The following is a 16,511-nucleotide window of genomic DNA, read 5'->3' on the forward strand; positions in this document are numbered from 1 at the left end:
TGAGCAACTAAGAACCTAAATCCCATCAATCATCAGTCTCTCTATTTGCCTTGGAAATTCAAATAGAACACCCAACTACCCAAGCGACAGGATACCAGAATACTCGAACAATATAGCAAGTGCCTACACATGTATAATGTGACACCCATCATTATACTACACAATTTATTATTTTTTTGCAATTCTAACAACTGTTTCAGCACACAAACCAGTTCAAGCGCACAAATTCTACTTAGTAAAACCCAGAAAAACCACACATCTTATTATTGTGTCCTAGGATCTCAGCTGAAACAGATATATATGAGAGAAACGCACAGGATGATAACATTACTGGAAATGATAATGTAGGGAGGATTCAAGTAGGCACACAATCCATCAACATCAACCAAAATGCGATCTCAAGTTTCTTTTCCTCATACATCATCCTAAACCCATAAGAGAAAATCATAATCTTGACCCCCTTATGTGAACCTGCAGGCGATCTACTTCTCGGAGGAGTTGGGCCCGCGCTTCTTGCCGAAGCCGACGACGGCGGTGACGAAACGGCGGTTGTACTGCATGCGCTTGTAGGCGCGGCCCCGGGGCTTCTTCTTCTTGTCCTGCTTCGCCACCTTGGGCGTCTGCCCGCGCACCTTCCCCGCGCGCGCAAGTGATCCGTGCACCTTCCCTGCACCAAAGATTGACGCGCCGACGTCCAAAATCAAATCAGATCCCAAACCCAGAAGAAACGAAATCCTCACAGAACCGCTTCGGGGTGGGTCTGCGGGGAAAGTCCCGATGTGTTGGTGGCAAGGAGGTGGTGAAGGAGTGCTTACCCATGGCTGTGGCTGCTGCGGTGGCGGTGGCGGACGGGGCTAGGGTTTACTGCTGGCGCGGCGGCGGGTGCGGGAGTGGCGGAGAAGGGGAAGCGCAAGATTTCCGAGCATTATGAGGTGGGAATTTTGCATTCGGGCCCTCGGATTTCAGGATTTACGTAAAATGCCTGCGGAGGCGGAAACATAGCTTGGAGGCGCATTTCCAAATTCACAAGTCTAGAATTCCAGGCAGAGGCTTGGAGCCTCGGAGAGTAGGGACAATACTTTCACTTGCATTTTTCACTTCAAAATTTAAATACAACTCTTAACTCATTCTTTCTTCTACGCAAAAGTCATGTTTGAAATGCCCATAACATTACTCGTCCCTAAATGCAACTCTTAACTCATTCTTTTTTGTACGCAAAAGTCATGTTTTGGAATGTCCATAGCATTACTCGTCCCCATCCTACCAAACTAGATTATACAGTATCAAGCAAATTTATTGACTGATGAATACTTAATCACACAACAAAATTTACCTTGTCCTCAAAACTGTAATTTTTTTAGAATTCCGCATACAGAAATTTGGAATCTAGTTACATTGACCAGTAAAGCACAATGACACACCACTAAAAGGAAAAAGAACAGCATGTCTCGTTCGTTAACTTGATCTTTGAAAGATTAACCGTACCTTGTGAAAAAGTCATGATATGATTCGGTGAGTTCCGTTCTTGGCTTCTTGCAAATACCAAATTGTTCAAACATCATTGAGGGCAGAGAACTGAAAGTCCAGGCTTAGAATAGCAAAAAACAAGAGCACAATTACATCGGTGCTAACTTATTTCAATAGTTCAACGAATAGAACAGTAATGAAGACGAATAGCTACAACTGAGTAATATCTATCGTTCCGACATTCAAGTTCCAAAACATGATTAGCCCTGTCTAGGTGGCATTACAAGTGAAAGATTGTCAATCATACAGCCATTGCAATGCAGATTCGCTCAAGTCCATCAATGCGGAATTTATCTTCGATCTGCACCTTCAAATGCCGACTCGATACAGCAGTTGCAATTGCATTTTTGGACCAAAACCTTCCATCATTAGAATTATAATTTACACCTGTACTAAAGAATCAACAAGGCCGCATTCTGTTAGCATAGCAACAAGGTGATCTTGTGGACATCTGCGGCCTCTTCTGGCCCCTGAGGGCAGAACTGATGACAACGTCCTGCACCATCTCTCTGGTTGCAGTTGAAAGCCCTGGGCCTTCACAGGGAACAAGCCAAAAAACAACAAATTTTCTGTAGGGCATTCTCTACGCATAATACATATACAAGCTATTTGCAGCAGCACATGCGATGGAATTCTCAGTTGGGTGCCATGCGAGATGGAGCAACTTCGTTGAGAAGTCAAGCAAATTTCCATTGGCATCAACGCCTTGATTTTCTCCACCTGCAACATAATAGTTCAGTGATGACAGGGTGAACAAAATAACTCCTAATCTAGCGGAAATTGTTGAGTTGACATTGAGAACCAGTCACCTCTCCGAACACCACGGGTAAAATTAGTCAATGTCCGTGTGGGCCTTGTCGGATTTGCAATCTGACGCCTAATGGCACCCCCAATTCAACAAGAATAAGTTTAGTATTATAATTGCAGAAACATTTGTAAGACTTGGTATGTTAACTAAAATGCAAAAAAGATGGCAACTAAAATGTGAAAATGATAGCAACAATAACATGGTCCTCTACGAACTGCTTCTGACTATAACATCTGATTACTTTCTATATAATGGAACAGTGGACACAATTAAGAAAGAAAAGAGGAGCGATGGTTCAAGTGATACTACTGAAAGAGACTTTATGAAACAACTTGAAGACAGAAATAGAAACATAGCACCCGGTTCTGTTCTATCCACCACTCACCAACCCTCTCGACATCCTATGCCCTAATAGGATGACAATGGGTTCCATTCCCAACTTGTGTCTCATGCATTCATTTTATTCATACAAATAAACCTGCTTTTTTTTATTAATGATGAAATACAATCAACCCACATCAAACGAAACCGTGTCAAAGGGGACCATGGCCATTGCCCCCTAAAAATGGATATAGACAACAAACTGAACCATGGACACAACAGACGAGGAAAAAATGCGTATAATTAGAAGGCACAGCATGTGAATGTACCTCATTGGATTCCTACTTGCTTCCAAAGTGGTTGCCTCTATGCTTCCAGGAGTACAACCAAAAACACGAAATATGTTACTGCATTTGAAAACACCAGCAAAATAAAGTGTTAATAGAGGATTCCTATAAAATCTCACATGTTGTCAAAACGGGTGAAAGAAATACCCATAAGAACCAGTTGCAACACGAAGTCCATCCCCACTAAGACAACACTCAAACTTGTCAAAAATTGAGTCATTCTCATACAGATCACAAAGCTGAAAACAGTGATAGCATAAAATTACATTTTATTCTGGTCATAAAAATTGCTTCTTTCTTAATCATTCAGTCGAGAAAACTTCACCCTAGGTCTTAAATGTTCATGGACTTGGAATGTTGAAACAGGGCCCGAATCCATGTTTAGATCCCATAGCTGAGTATGGAACAAAAAGATGATTAGTAATCTCATAGGGTATTCCTGCTAATTACTAAGCATAGTTCAAAAAATAAAACAGTTTCTAGTCTCAGAGGGTATGCTTGACTGCATATTCATTTTTATACAAGTACTCCATGTCACATAGAAGAGTTTCACCCAACTCTTTTTCCCTCAAACAATAAGGCATCCAATTAGCTTTTGACTTGAAGCAGTTACAAATAATTGAAAATGCTATGTAGTATGAAGTCATGTAACAACTTTTGATGTGACAGTATTCAATTACTATGCTAGGTCTGAACAAAAATATTTGTGTAAGCTAGGGAAGTAACACACCTTGAGAGTCATATAATCACGACTAAGAATATGTCTTCCATCTCTTGAAAACTTTATGTCGGAAATTGATGCAATAATCTCTGTAAAGAAGGATCTTGTTCCAGGTGCTTCATGTTCCTCAAATCTGTTTGTAGATAGTGTTTTTTTGGTCAACTCACAAAGCATCGGCCATTTCCTTTTGCAATATAAATAGCTGTACACGTCCCCAACCCTCAAAGTTTCCAATATTGCCCAGTGCAGAAGGATAAAATTTTACAGGGAGGAGCACAAGGGGAATAACTAACATCTTGGAATGGTTGTCGCACAGTGCTGATTGTCGCAGATCAATAAGTCGGATAGAGCCCTTTGAGCTACTGTAGGCCAGTGTATTACAATGGGTTGGGTGGAACTCCGCACATGTAATCACCTCTAAAATATGCACAGGATTAGATCATTAAGTGCATATGCCAAGGCAAGAATGATCATGAATAATGCTTCTAGAAAGTGCAAGAAAATGAGCCTACCAGATTTCTAATCATCACAATGGCAAAAGAACAGCACCATGCTTATATCAAGAAACAGAGAATGCCAGATCGGATAGTTTTGATTTCATTCAGTTAGACAACTCTTTTTACAACTTATTTCCCACATGAAAAATCTGTCACATGCCAATGTTTCAATATGGCCAAATGTCATGGGCTTGCTGGGCCTCATGGGTTGGTCTGACAGGTATGGTAAGGCAAATAACATTTGTAAAATCCTGCTTCTATGATTTGATAACCAAAGCTGATTCCAAATAAAAAAAAATCAAAAGATTAAAACAGTGCATCAATTATTGTTACTTATAGTATCTCTAGCATAATACAGTAGCACAGAAGCTACATTAGCACCCAATTCATATTGGTCCACGGCTCCAAGCCCGTATCCTCTGTTTTTATCTACAAAATTACCACTTGTTCCAGAAAATGCTTGGTGGTTGGTGCCTAGTTTCATTTTACTAGCAGCAGTTCACATGTATGCCCTAAGAATACGTAACAACATAAAAATGCATCAACCAAACTTTACAGAATGATTATGGATTTATGGTACTGTGCCAATGGCAAGCTAAAAGAAGTGACTAGGACCAAATAGTTTGTACTCTATACATCCACTTTTACCGACAAAAAAAAAGGGGCCAGCCAACACAAACTAGCACCGGAGCCGTATTGCAACTTCCTTATGGTAGGTGATTTTTATTATTATTTATCATACCATTATAAAACAAAAAAGATCATACCATACAGAAACCAATGCAAGGAAAGGTTGTGCAAACAAACCATATGCCCCAAAACAAGATGGCAGGAATGATTTTGTTTGGTTAATATCACCTCCCAAGTGATTTTAATTTGTTTCTAGTGGGTCAAGTTTTTGAAGACTACGAAATTCCATCAGCAACCCAAACAACTACCAAGGTAAAAAGTCTTAATCCTAATTCTCATTGAAGCACTGAAAAGAGAACATAAGAGCAAAGTAACAATCATCACAACATCTACAGCCATCACATTTCAGTATGTCAGCATGCCACAGCAGCAACACGTTACATTATTTAGGATAAAACTATGAGACTAGTGGAATTACCTGTTAGATCTTCCATATTTGTAGGCTTTACATCAACAATGTTAAAGCTTTGGCTGTTTATTTCCAAGTTCCATAAATTTATTCGCAGATCATCTGCTGATATGAATGTCTCCCCATCACTGTTGATTAACAAACAATGGAAGAATATATCAATACAATGCCACAAATGTCATCACCGATAAAGTATTTGGAATCTGCAGGATGAACACCCTAAAACTCTTCTGAATGTCTCGCGATTACTGTAGCAAATAAAACTGACCAAAATCAGACAAGTGACTATGTGCGCAATGGTGCTCCCACTGTAAAGGCAGAAAAGCCACTTGCATATGGTACTTATCAAGAAGATAGTACATGCATGAGCAACACAAGCCGACTGAAACTTGAGTTTATCCACTTAGATTCAGTTTGCTCTATATAAAAGACTAACTGTGTTGGGAGTGCAATCAAATAGAAATACCAGCAGAGACGTATAGATTCGAAGCACTAATACCAACATCATTTGAACTAATTTTAGTTTCAATCAATGAAGCACACTAGCGAGAAAACTTAGTCATGAAGGAGCAACCCGCAAGGGTTAGATACCAAATACTGACTCTTCCAAAAATTGCTGGTTTTCTGTTTGAAAGCAAGGAAAATGAAGCATAATTGTATCAACCTATTGGAAAAGGAAGAGTGCGAAAGGGATCCCATAGAAAAGATAAAATTCAATGTATGGAGTGACTAACCTATTATTTGAAATAGAATTTATATGGTAATCATGAGCATGAGCATATACACGGCGACATCTAGCAACAGGGTTTGCCTCTAGACTTGTAACCTGCATGTGGTTGAAAGTGAAGTCAGATGAATTAAAAAAACTGCAGTTTTGCTTCGCATGCACTAAACAGTTTATAGTTTCAAGTTCAAATTATATGGCTGGTCACATGTTTTGTTCTGAAGATAATATATAAACAGATATAAATGGAGGTAGAGTATAACTTACAACAGGCAAACGCAGTGATGGGTAGCCTCCAGGTGGAAATGAGAGATCAGTGTTCAGGCAATTGAACTTATCTGAACATCCACCATTTGGAAGTGGTGCCTTAGAACTACTGGTACTTGCACTAGCAGTACTTCTTCCTACACTTTGAGAAGTGTCTAAATTCATGACAGAAACTCGCTTTATTTTCTTCTCTTGCACCTGGAAAGTAAAGAAATGGGTGAGCAAAGAAAAAACAGATGGTACCCGGTAACAGCAGCAAAATTTCAAACATACAAAGCAATGGTGCAAGTGCAAGTGCAACATAAACCCACAAAGAACATACGCTTTTCCTGTGTCTGCAAAGTTCAAATAGTCGTAGTGGACGATGTGACTGGTATCATAACCAAACTGCTATCTAACCAGCCAAAGTTTTGGTCTAAATTTTAAGTTTTTTTTCCCAGAAATACCAAAATCTAGTGTAATACAAACTGTATGGCCATACCAACATCAAAAAAAATATATGCTCAAATTGAACAATGTACATACAGCTCCGCCATGTCAGGGCTAGCCTTACACTAAACAATTAAGTACTCCCTCCAAAACACTATGGTTACAAAATATTATAAAACATAGCAAGTATATTTTTTAAACTACATTTCAAGACAAATCTACGAGCATCATTTTCAAATATCCAAACTTAATGCACACAAAAATGAATTCTAAGCTAATTTTGGAATGATTGGCTTAATATAACCTGAAAACCTTACTTATTTGTGACTGGAGGGAGTATGAATTAGGACAAAAATAAATTTAGAATTATTAGAAATTAGAAAAGCACCCCTAGCATATTATCTTCCATACCTTCCAGTATTTGATTGTCTTATCATTTGTAGACAAAAGGGAGAGAGCATTGTTGGCTGTCTGGCACCACTTGATCTTGTTGATCTTTTCCTCTATTTCCAAACTTTTGAGGTAGTCAAACTACAAGAATGACATGAAAATAAGAACAGCATTGATATAACATTTTTTTTCATGGAGCAGTTATTGTCAACACCAACTTCTCAGTTTTGAGATCCTCAGTTTTATTTAGTCAATACAACTATATATGCAACGGAGCTTTTAAAGAAAACATCAGAAAATTCTGCTTAGTAGCATACCTCAGGTTCATGACTCTGAAATTCGGTTTTGTAGCGGCACTCTGGGTGTCTAGTAATCGGAACATCTTGTCTCTCTAGTTCTCTCCGGCTTTCACTCTGCTGATAGAGCAAATTCATTAGGGCAAAAATATTAAAAATGAAAACCAAGTTCAAATGTGGTGCTTACATCCCGAGCATCTGTCCTTTCAAACAATACCACTCGTCCTCCTTTATCCCCGGTGGCAAGATGATCACCAGATTTATCAAACTCGATTGCAGAGATAATGTCAACTGAAATAGAGCAGCATACCAAATTAACATAAAAGGCATTATTAACTCACAAAAACAATGAGTCCTTGCCTATTTAAGAACAGACAAGACCGTAAAAATAAATTTAGATGACAATATTAGTGTATGGCATATAGTATATATCCTTTAAGTCACAGATAAACAAAAGGGCATTTATTAATGGTCAATAAGCTCAATTACGCAAGTCCTCAAGATACAACAAAATCTGAATGTGTTATACCCTCAATAAACCTAATTTGGTTGCATGTAAGATAAGTGATTATATATAGATTCCATACAACTTCTAAAATAAAACAAAGTAGGAAAGCAAACCAAAAAGCTAAAACATCCACAATAGGTATCATGAACATATCTACACAGCAGCCTATTCTGAAATCACAAGTGTCCAAACTAAGAAGCATCAGGTCCATTGAGAGCTTCTATTCTCTAAGTGCGCGACCAAAAATATACACAAGTGGACCAGCGTGGAATGGTGACAATAGAATGTCAAAGATGGACCATATCTAGTATCTACATGCCGACAATGGCATCACCCAACAGAGGCAACTCTGTCCAGACAACACACGTCCAAAACGAATACAGGAGCAAATGCCCAATTATCAAAGTGGCAAACCCTTAGACTGACAGTTTCCTACAACGTGATAATCCAACACCTCGTGCTGAAGGCAACATTATCTCTTATAGACATCTTTCTCTTCCGACTTTCCATTACACGAGACCAACTACCTGTAACGTTCAGTTCAAATTAGTACTACACGCCATCAGATGCCCTAAGAAAATCCTCAAGCAACGCATCCCCAAAAAATTTGGAGCCAGAAGAGTTTACAAGGTCAACTCCATCTTGACTGTTTTCTGCATTCCTTGAGACACAAAATTGAAATACCTATCTGTCACCATATTCCTCAAAGCCAAGTCAGAGCCTGGTGTTCCCACGATAAAGCCAGCCAAAAGTTAAAACCGATTCCATTAGCGCCCAAATAAGCTCCAACAGGCAGAAATTGAGCTCCATGACCTTCGGGCGAGGTGTGATTTGCTAATAAAGCAGCAAACTAACCATCCGAATTGATTCTACACACAGCGCGATAGTCATACTCCAACACAACCCAAAGCTACACCTTTTGTGCACGATAACATTGAGGGGTCGCGCCATCATCGCAGGCGAATCAAGGTCGCGCATTTTCTACGAGACCAAATCTCCCGGCACCGCACGACTCCAGTCCCAACACCTAGCCCTTCCGATCCCGACCGCTCCAGGGCGTCACACCGGCACGGTCCACCCCCAGAGTCCCCCACAAATCGCGGATCTCGAGCTCGCGCGCACGCACGGACGTACCTTCCTGGACGTCCTCGCCGGCGGCGCGCTCGCCGAAGACCTGCGCGAACCGCCACTCCAGCGGCGGCGGCGGCTGCAGCTGCGACGCCTCGCCCTGGTCGCCGGGCCCCGGGGGATCCATCGCGGCCGTCCGTCACGCGATCGCGGCGCGCGGGCACCGCATCGGGGGCGCCCCGGATCGGGGAGGGGGAGGGAGGCTCCCGCGGAGGAGAAGGTTCTGGAATAATGGGGCGTCGGGCTCGCGGCGGGGGCAGGCGGCGGCGGAGAGGAGGGAGATCGAGACGAGGGAGGGAGGGAGGGAGGGGTGGGGTGGGATGCGACGAGAGAGAGGGGGAGGAGGCGAAGTGATGTGGGGGAGGGGGGCGAGGTCGAGGTCTCCTCTGTCTGTGTGCGTCTCTCTCCTCTCGTGTACTTGTGTTTGTGCGAGCGAGCTCATATTTCTCTTTTATGACATGGTGGGACTTTTGCAGTTGGACCCCTACGAAACAACGAAATATTTTTCTTACATAAAAGGCATACTTTCAGAGTCACTTACGAACAAGCCTATCTTCTCCAAACTCCGGCTTTGTGATTTGCTCGTGTCACCCTACCGGCCGCTCGGAGCTACCTTCATGATAGCACGTTGGCCATTTTACGGGTCAGATCAGGCTCGGGTCGGGCTGAAAAAAAGCCTGGTTCGTTTTAGGTTGAAAAATTATGTTCACGATGATTGAACGTTGTTGAGCCGAGTTTTTGGATGAGTTTGGATTTTTCATTAGTTTTGAATAAATAAATAAATAAATTGTCAGAGTGAACTCGGGCCAACTCCAATTTTTTTTATCGTGATTTTCGCACCCCACGCTCCGATCATACAACTAGAGTGGGTGGGCCAAAACTAAGTGAAGTTAGGTCGGGCCGAGTCTAAGGGCGTGATTGGCTCGTAGATGTGCGCAGCCTAACCCGTATCCCAGAGCCTGTCCCACGAGTTTGGTTCAGCTCAAGGCATTAATGTTTGGTTGCATGAATTCAACCGGCCTAGCTCACTTGAGCTGCTGATTGGTTACCAGCATATGCATAAATCGATAACTTTTTAACAGTAGTTTTACCCACCAAGCGCACAGACTATTTTCTCGTATCCACGGATGCAGGCAGGGCAAGCGCTTTTGCATGCTGCGAGCCTAGCTCAACCCCCCGTGCAGGAGACCAATTAAGACCATCTGGCATCCCGTGACCATGGTCGCGCCATATTCAGGCAACCAATCAGCCCCTAAACAGTTCAGGTCTAGTTGCATGTGACCTGCAACGGTATTTTCATGCTCCAATAAAAGCATCATATTAATGTTTGAGTGTGCAGTGTATAATCCATTAGTTTTTTAAAAAATATTACCAATGTATAAACATTTGGTTCAAAGCTTATCGAGGTAGGACGGCCTGCCAGCAAGAGGAAGGAGGTTGTGCTGGCTAGAGGGGAGTTAAGTACTCCCATGCTTCTATGCTTCCAACCCGTGGATGCATCCCTTGCATAAAAAATTTATCTAAAATAATGAATGGGTACATCTTATCAACTTCTATCATCATGTAAAAATTGAGGATGAACAAATATTTATGCAAGAAGAATAATAAAACGAGAGAGAAATCACCACCAAAGACAAGTCCCTCATCCTCGTCGTCATTCATGTCCCGAAGACAACGCGTCATCAATGGTCTCCTATATCTGAAGTGCTATTGTAAACTCGGTTGCAATATATGCATGCTGGCTAGGACAATTCCTCTACAAATGACCATATCCATGGAGTGTTATTGCAAACTCGGTTGCAATATATGCATGTTGGCTAGGACAATTCCTCCACAAATGGCCATATCCAAGGAAGCGGTGACACTGAAGCCGAGTGCTAGACGCACGCTTGGTGGGTACCTGCGGAGAAGGCTTGCCAGATGGTGGTGGTGGTGGTGACGGTGCTACTGCAGACGAGGTGGGGAATAACATGTGGTCGCCGTGGTTTTTCTTTTTCAACCTTAATTTTTTATCTATATAATAAATATCATAATTTCACTAAAAATCTTCTTAACTAATTCTGCAAGTACTGGAGCGCTTCATTTGCTAACATGGAGTTAGCTCATGCCCGGTGTCTCCTCTGGAGGCTGAGTCTGTTATTGGATCCTCAAATGTAATTTGATATGTAGGTGAATTTGATGGCTTATGAAGCTTTCAGCAACGATTTATTTTGTCAAAGTTAGTGAACTATCATAGTTGGTCCGTATATAACAATGGTTGTTTATTACTGTATTATAAAATAAAATTAAAGTTTGATACATTAATAAGTTACCTCTTCTAGACTGTAATATTGGTAAGACAGGAGGAGGTCACTACTACAAAAACGATTTGTAGCGGCGTCTTTTTTTCTAGGAGCGGACTAAATTGCCACCTGCACCTACAAAACGGGGACGGTTACTGTAGCATCCGCGCCCCCTGGAAATGGGCGACAAAAATAGCCAGCTAGACTTCTTCCTCCTTCCGACAGTACAGTCACTACTTAGGGGAGGTGCTGTCCAAAAATCAAAAAAGGTGGGAGAAGGTTTTCAACTTGGTTTCCTTGGAGTTGGAGCTTACAGGAGGTAAGTTGATGCTAATTTCTTGTTTTTTAAGCTTATTGCATAGGTTTTAGGCTCAAAGTTCCATATAGATCTAGATCTCCAAGGTGTGGATCAGCCATTTGGAGGTCCATTTACCTCAAATTTTTGTATGAAGTTAGATTATTTAGGTAGGAGAACAAGATTATATAATCATTTGGACTCAACTTTGATGTTTTAGCCTCATTCATGAATGATGAATTTCCTAAATCCATGGAGGAGAGAGAAGAAGATTTAATTTTTTCTATATTGACACATGCATGATATAATTTTCATTTTTTTCCAAGATTTTGTGGGACAGAACAAGTTGACATGGATGATAAATAATTATTTTTTATTTTTTTCCAAGATTTCTATATTTCCATTTATTTAATAGGAAATACTACATGTGTAATTATATATTTAGTACTTGTTTGTTTAACATCTATGATAGTTTTAATCAAGTTGACATGAATCATATTTTCATTAGGAAATAGTACATATGTGTAATTATATATATATAGTATTTTTATTAGGATAAAACAAGTTCATGGATGATATTTTCATTTTGTGTAACTTTTTTTTGCTGTTTAGAGAGATAGATAGGACATGGATGTACCAAGTACGAAAAATGGATACCTATTTTCTTGGAGAACTTAACAAATTCATTAAAGATGCGGAAAATAATGCAATGGTCGACAAGACAAAGATGGTGCCTTGTCCATGCAAAACCTACAAGAACATGAGAGTATTCAGCAAGACAACTACAATAAGATCGCATGTGATGGTTCGAGGTTTCATTGAAAACTACATGATTTGGACATATCACAGTTAGAAAGCATCCCCTCAGGATCCTCTCGATGAAATCATGGAAGATGCCGAGTTTGATAGAATGTTTGATGCTTACGATTCTTTTAATGAGGGTGGCGGCGATGATGGTGGTGGTGACTCCGATGGTGATGATGGTGTTGACGAGGGTGGCGGTGGTGGTGGTGATGACAATGACAGTTATGATAGTAATGGCGATGACAAATTTGATGACAGTGATTTTCTGAGCCAGTTGTTGCGCGCACCAAAGCGGAACAATTGGTTGATAGTGTAAAGGGATTAGCAAACTTCAAGATGGTGAAGAAATATGTGGAGGATAATGTGTACGAGCATTCAAGGGGATGTCAAAAATATTGGACCGTGCTTCGTTTCATACTTGAGCTGTTGATTCCAAAGGCTAAGCACGGCTAGTCCGATGGTAGTTTTAATGATCTGCTGCATATCTTGGCTTGGTTGCTTCCAAAGCCAAATAGAGTGCCCGCCAACACATATCAAGCAAAGTACCTTGTCAGTCCATTCACGGTGGGTGTGGAAAGAATTCATGCATGTCTTGCACTTGATCACACGCAAGAAAACATAATGCTCACATGGAATTTTTCAATTAATATTCAAGTTGCAACCAGCCTTTTGTAATATGGAGGATAAATATCATTTAAACACATCCCACAGTATTTTGTTCTTTTGCTCTCAATTTTAAATGAATCTCGGAAATTTTTCAAATAATTTTTTTTTCAAAAAGAAAATGCACCGAGATCAACAATTTAAATTTCATTGCAATTGCTCATATTTTCTTAGCACATCAAGTCTCTCAAACCTATGCTAGAACTTCTTCAACCTGTCATCACTTATAAAATATATATAAGACTTTATCCGGATCTTTGGGAAGGTTAGTCCTATTAAAAATATTATAATCAGGATATTATCAAAACAAGAAAGACTTCTGATGGATCTTACTGAGACTTGTTAAAAAGGTCATCGAAATAAATTGTTTATGAACCGGGAGAGAATGAACACATGCATTTAGATAGTGGACATGTGCAAGGGCAAAGAGTAATCGCGAGGCACCAATGAAGTCCTCGTAATCGGATTGTACATGGTTGGAATAATGAGTATGGAGTAATCCTTAATCTTGAAAGAACTTGGGGTCTTTATGAAGCTCAAAGAACTAAGGAGTATTTTATGTCTTTTTCTCTTTTTCTCATCATCATTTTTTTCTTTCGTTTTCCACAATATATGTATGTGTGTGTATATATTTTTTCTTTTTCTTCTCAGAACTTTTTGCAACATATTAATTACTCAGCAATAGTTAGAGATAATGTGATAACTCTCCCCCATATTTAGATGATGCTCGTCCTCAAGCATGAAAAGAAAGAAAGATAAACTATTGATGTAAGGATCAAAATCTTCGATCTTCTGGAAAAAAAATTATCTTACTCAACTGGAGGGACTTCCACGCCAAATTTCAGAGGCAACAGAGGGGAGGAACACCCCAGGCCGATCGGCCTAGCCCCTCCTAGTCTCTGTTTCCTCCATTTTTTATTCCACGCACTGGTGGTTGCCTCCAGGTCTTGACTTTCTTAAAAATGCACTGAATAATCTTCCGAATCTTCCTCGACATATTTTCGATACTCAAATTGGGTTGTGGTCAAGGAGATAGTAACAAAAATGATATTTGGGTTTAGGTTTGGATGCCCAGAAAAGTTTGCGAAATTTCTAGTGTAGAAATCCATAATGCATGGACAGAAAGGCTCGCAACAAGAGGTTACATCAAAAGGAATGACCAGTTTCTAAGTCTCATACCACAGCAGTACATCCTGAACCAATTCAACCAATCAATCTACAGCTCATAAATATTTGGCTTTGGATGGGTAGAGCAATTGCAAAATGTATTATTGACAAGGTCAGCATAAGTTGTAACCAAGAAAATAAAAGAGCCTTTGATCCATTTAAAAGAGAGAGTAATAAAAAAATATATGGGTTCAAATTATCATAACCTCCACAAAAAGATAAGCTAATATTTATGTCAATTTCAGTTCGTGTTAGAGAGAGCATTAGTTCAATAGTGCAATAACCAAGTACAAATATTAAATAAAGTGGCAACGATCATCATCTTTCAACATGACAAGAACTTAAATCATCACAATCAATCACATATCATTATGTTCAGGTGATGCATATTTTATTAAGCATAGCATGGTGAAACACACAAACTGCTGAAAATAAAGAGAATATAAAACAAAAAGTAAAACAGAAAATACTACGCACACCTAACACACATGCTGAAATGAATAAATAAAAAGAAAAGAAAAGAAAACTCAAACCACGCGTGTGCGTTTTTATTCGTCCCCTTCAGTCTCTAGTCCAGGTCATCTTGCAGCAGGTTGTAGTGTGGCTATCCCTGTGGCGCGTCTCCTTCCTGTTGGTACTCATGATACCCCTGCTCGTAGTGCTCCTGCGCTCCACCTTGGTACTGATCTGGAGGCACAATCCACAGCATGCTGAACTGATAGGCGATGGTTATGTTGTTGTCCTCAATTCTGTCAGCGGCTTGCCCCACAGTACCTGCATCTTGTAAATTTCTTTGTATATATGCGTCTATGATGCGCGCACTTCTTTGTGGCTGTGGCAGGTGACATGTAACCATGGAAAGCATATGGCGCTGGTGGAGATGGCTGCGCTGGCTGCTGAAATTCCAGTCGTACTGGATACGCCATTTGCTAAAAATGAGGTGCATATGGGCCTTGTGCCCATGCTTCTGCCGGCACCTCCAGCCATTGTTCTTGCTGCCATCCTTCATGGACTCCCTCATAACTTGGTGCATTCTGAAACTCAGTTTGCCAATAGCTTGAGCTAGGTGGTAGCACTGGTACTTCTGGAGCTGCTTCTGATGATGAGCCTTCTTCTATCCTTTGTCTTCTCTTGTCTTTCTTTGCCTAAAATAAAATTCCTTCTTCTCACTAGTTAGTCTTGCCCACATGGTAAATCACCAATCTTCTGTCAGGCAACTTGAAATTAGTGACTCCAACTGTATGTCATTTCTCTCCGTCGCCACCAATTAAGTGTGTATTTTTCATTGTCCTGGCATCAATGCTTCCTCCTTTTGTGAACCACTCAGGGACCCTTTCAATATCTGGCTTCAAAAAGGATGCAATCATGGTCAGATAGCAACCCAACCCAACAGTTCCGGTCTCTAACATGGCTTTAGCAAGCCATTTATTTATCATAAAAAATGAGGGGTCAGTTACTTTCTTTCCCACTACTGTACAATAAAGCCAGTTCATCTCGGAGTCAGTAATTTTGGTCTCATTCATTCTTCCCGAGATGCGGTGGCTCATCCAAAAATGAAATACTTGCAGTATGGGATTGCAAATATTTTTTTGTTGCCTGTTTTCTTCCTTTCTAATTTTCTTCCAAAATTTCTTTAAGTCTTCTTCTTCCACTTCTCCATATATTGGGGCTTTACGATTAAAACTGAGCAGTGTTGTGATTGCTTGATATGTAATAATCTTCATTTCAACCTTTATTCTAAAGGATGGCCATGGAATTTCTTCATTTGTCTCCTCGTTCCATTGCATGACCTTTTTCATGGTCATGAATATCTCCACGGCCACATCCTTGTGTACACTAATGGGATCATTAATAGCGAATTGCATCCATCCAATATTTCCCTAGGAGTTGGTAAATATCATTATGAAACCCAATATCCCAAAGAAAGTCGTCATCAAAGTCATGGTTGGCGACGATTCTCCCTTTAATATTCTTCAGCCGCTCTTCCTCCTCCTTGCTTTTTATCATGAAGTCGTATGCCTACTTCTTTTTGGTGAAGCCCCCACGAGAGTGAGTCACTCTCCTTGAAATGTCTGGCACGGCTTCAGGAATTCCACGCAGTTCATTGAACTGTATGGAAGAGCTTCGTGTGGTCATCCCACCAAGCAACATACGATCGCTGCGTGGTAGTGTCGTGTCGATGTCCATGCCTCGCGGTGACTCAGAGACCGAGTGCCGCTACAAAGCACTAGATGTAGA

At 40.6% G+C, this 16,511-nt stretch overlaps 2 protein-coding genes across 3 annotated transcripts; both read right to left on the minus strand.

The window, feature by feature from the left end:
* Nucleotides 1-301: 301 nt before the first annotated feature.
* On the minus strand, nt 302-974 carry LOC140222528 (small ribosomal subunit protein eS30z/eS30y/eS30x-like). Its single transcript, XM_072293298.1, has 2 exons — nt 816-974; nt 302-667 (listed from the first exon to the last, which is right to left on the minus strand). The coding sequence occupies exons 1-2, from the start codon at nt 817-819 to the stop codon at nt 483-485; spliced, it is 189 nt and encodes a 62-aa protein (XP_072149399.1). The 5' UTR covers nt 820-974; the 3' UTR covers nt 302-482.
* Nucleotides 975-1,561: 587 nt separating this feature from the next.
* On the minus strand, nt 1,562-9,393 carry LOC117852506 (serine/threonine protein phosphatase 2A 55 kDa regulatory subunit B alpha isoform). Of its 2 annotated transcripts, none has more exons than XM_034734612.2 (14): nt 9,069-9,393; nt 7,614-7,717; nt 7,448-7,546; nt 7,152-7,271; nt 6,312-6,509; nt 6,055-6,146; nt 5,330-5,448; nt 4,018-4,141; nt 3,734-3,857; nt 3,329-3,397; nt 3,151-3,242; nt 2,986-3,063; nt 2,337-2,404; nt 1,562-2,247 (listed from the first exon to the last, which is right to left on the minus strand). In XM_034734612.2, exons 1-14 carry the CDS (start codon nt 9,187-9,189, stop codon nt 2,111-2,113), a joined length of 1,545 nt encoding a protein of 514 aa, XP_034590503.1. In that variant the 5' UTR covers nt 9,190-9,393; the 3' UTR covers nt 1,562-2,110. The 2 variants fall into 2 exon arrangements, with proteins under 2 accessions (XP_034590503.1, XP_034590504.1); XM_034734613.2 differs by having other exon boundaries at nt 7,448-7,543; nt 9,069-9,391.
* Between the last annotated feature and the right edge of the window lie 7,118 nt (nt 9,394-16,511).

This window comes from Setaria viridis, chromosome 4 (assembly GCF_005286985.2).
Source record: "Setaria viridis chromosome 4, Setaria_viridis_v4.0, whole genome shotgun sequence".
Classification (NCBI taxonomy): Eukaryota; Viridiplantae; Streptophyta; class Magnoliopsida; order Poales; family Poaceae; genus Setaria; species Setaria viridis.

Coding starts and splice junctions, on each gene's coding strand:
- LOC117852506 (XM_034734612.2), bottom strand. CDS start 9,189: ATGGATCCCCCGGGGCCCGGCGACCAGGGCGAGGCGTCGCAGCTGCAG. Junction 4,142..5,329: donor AAATATGGAAGATCTAACAG/GTAATTCCACTA, acceptor TGCATATTTTAG/AGGTGATTACATGTGCGGAG. Junction 3,064..3,150: donor GTTGCAACTGGTTCTTATGG/GTATTTCTTTCA, acceptor TTTCAAATGCAG/TAACATATTTCGTGTTTTTG.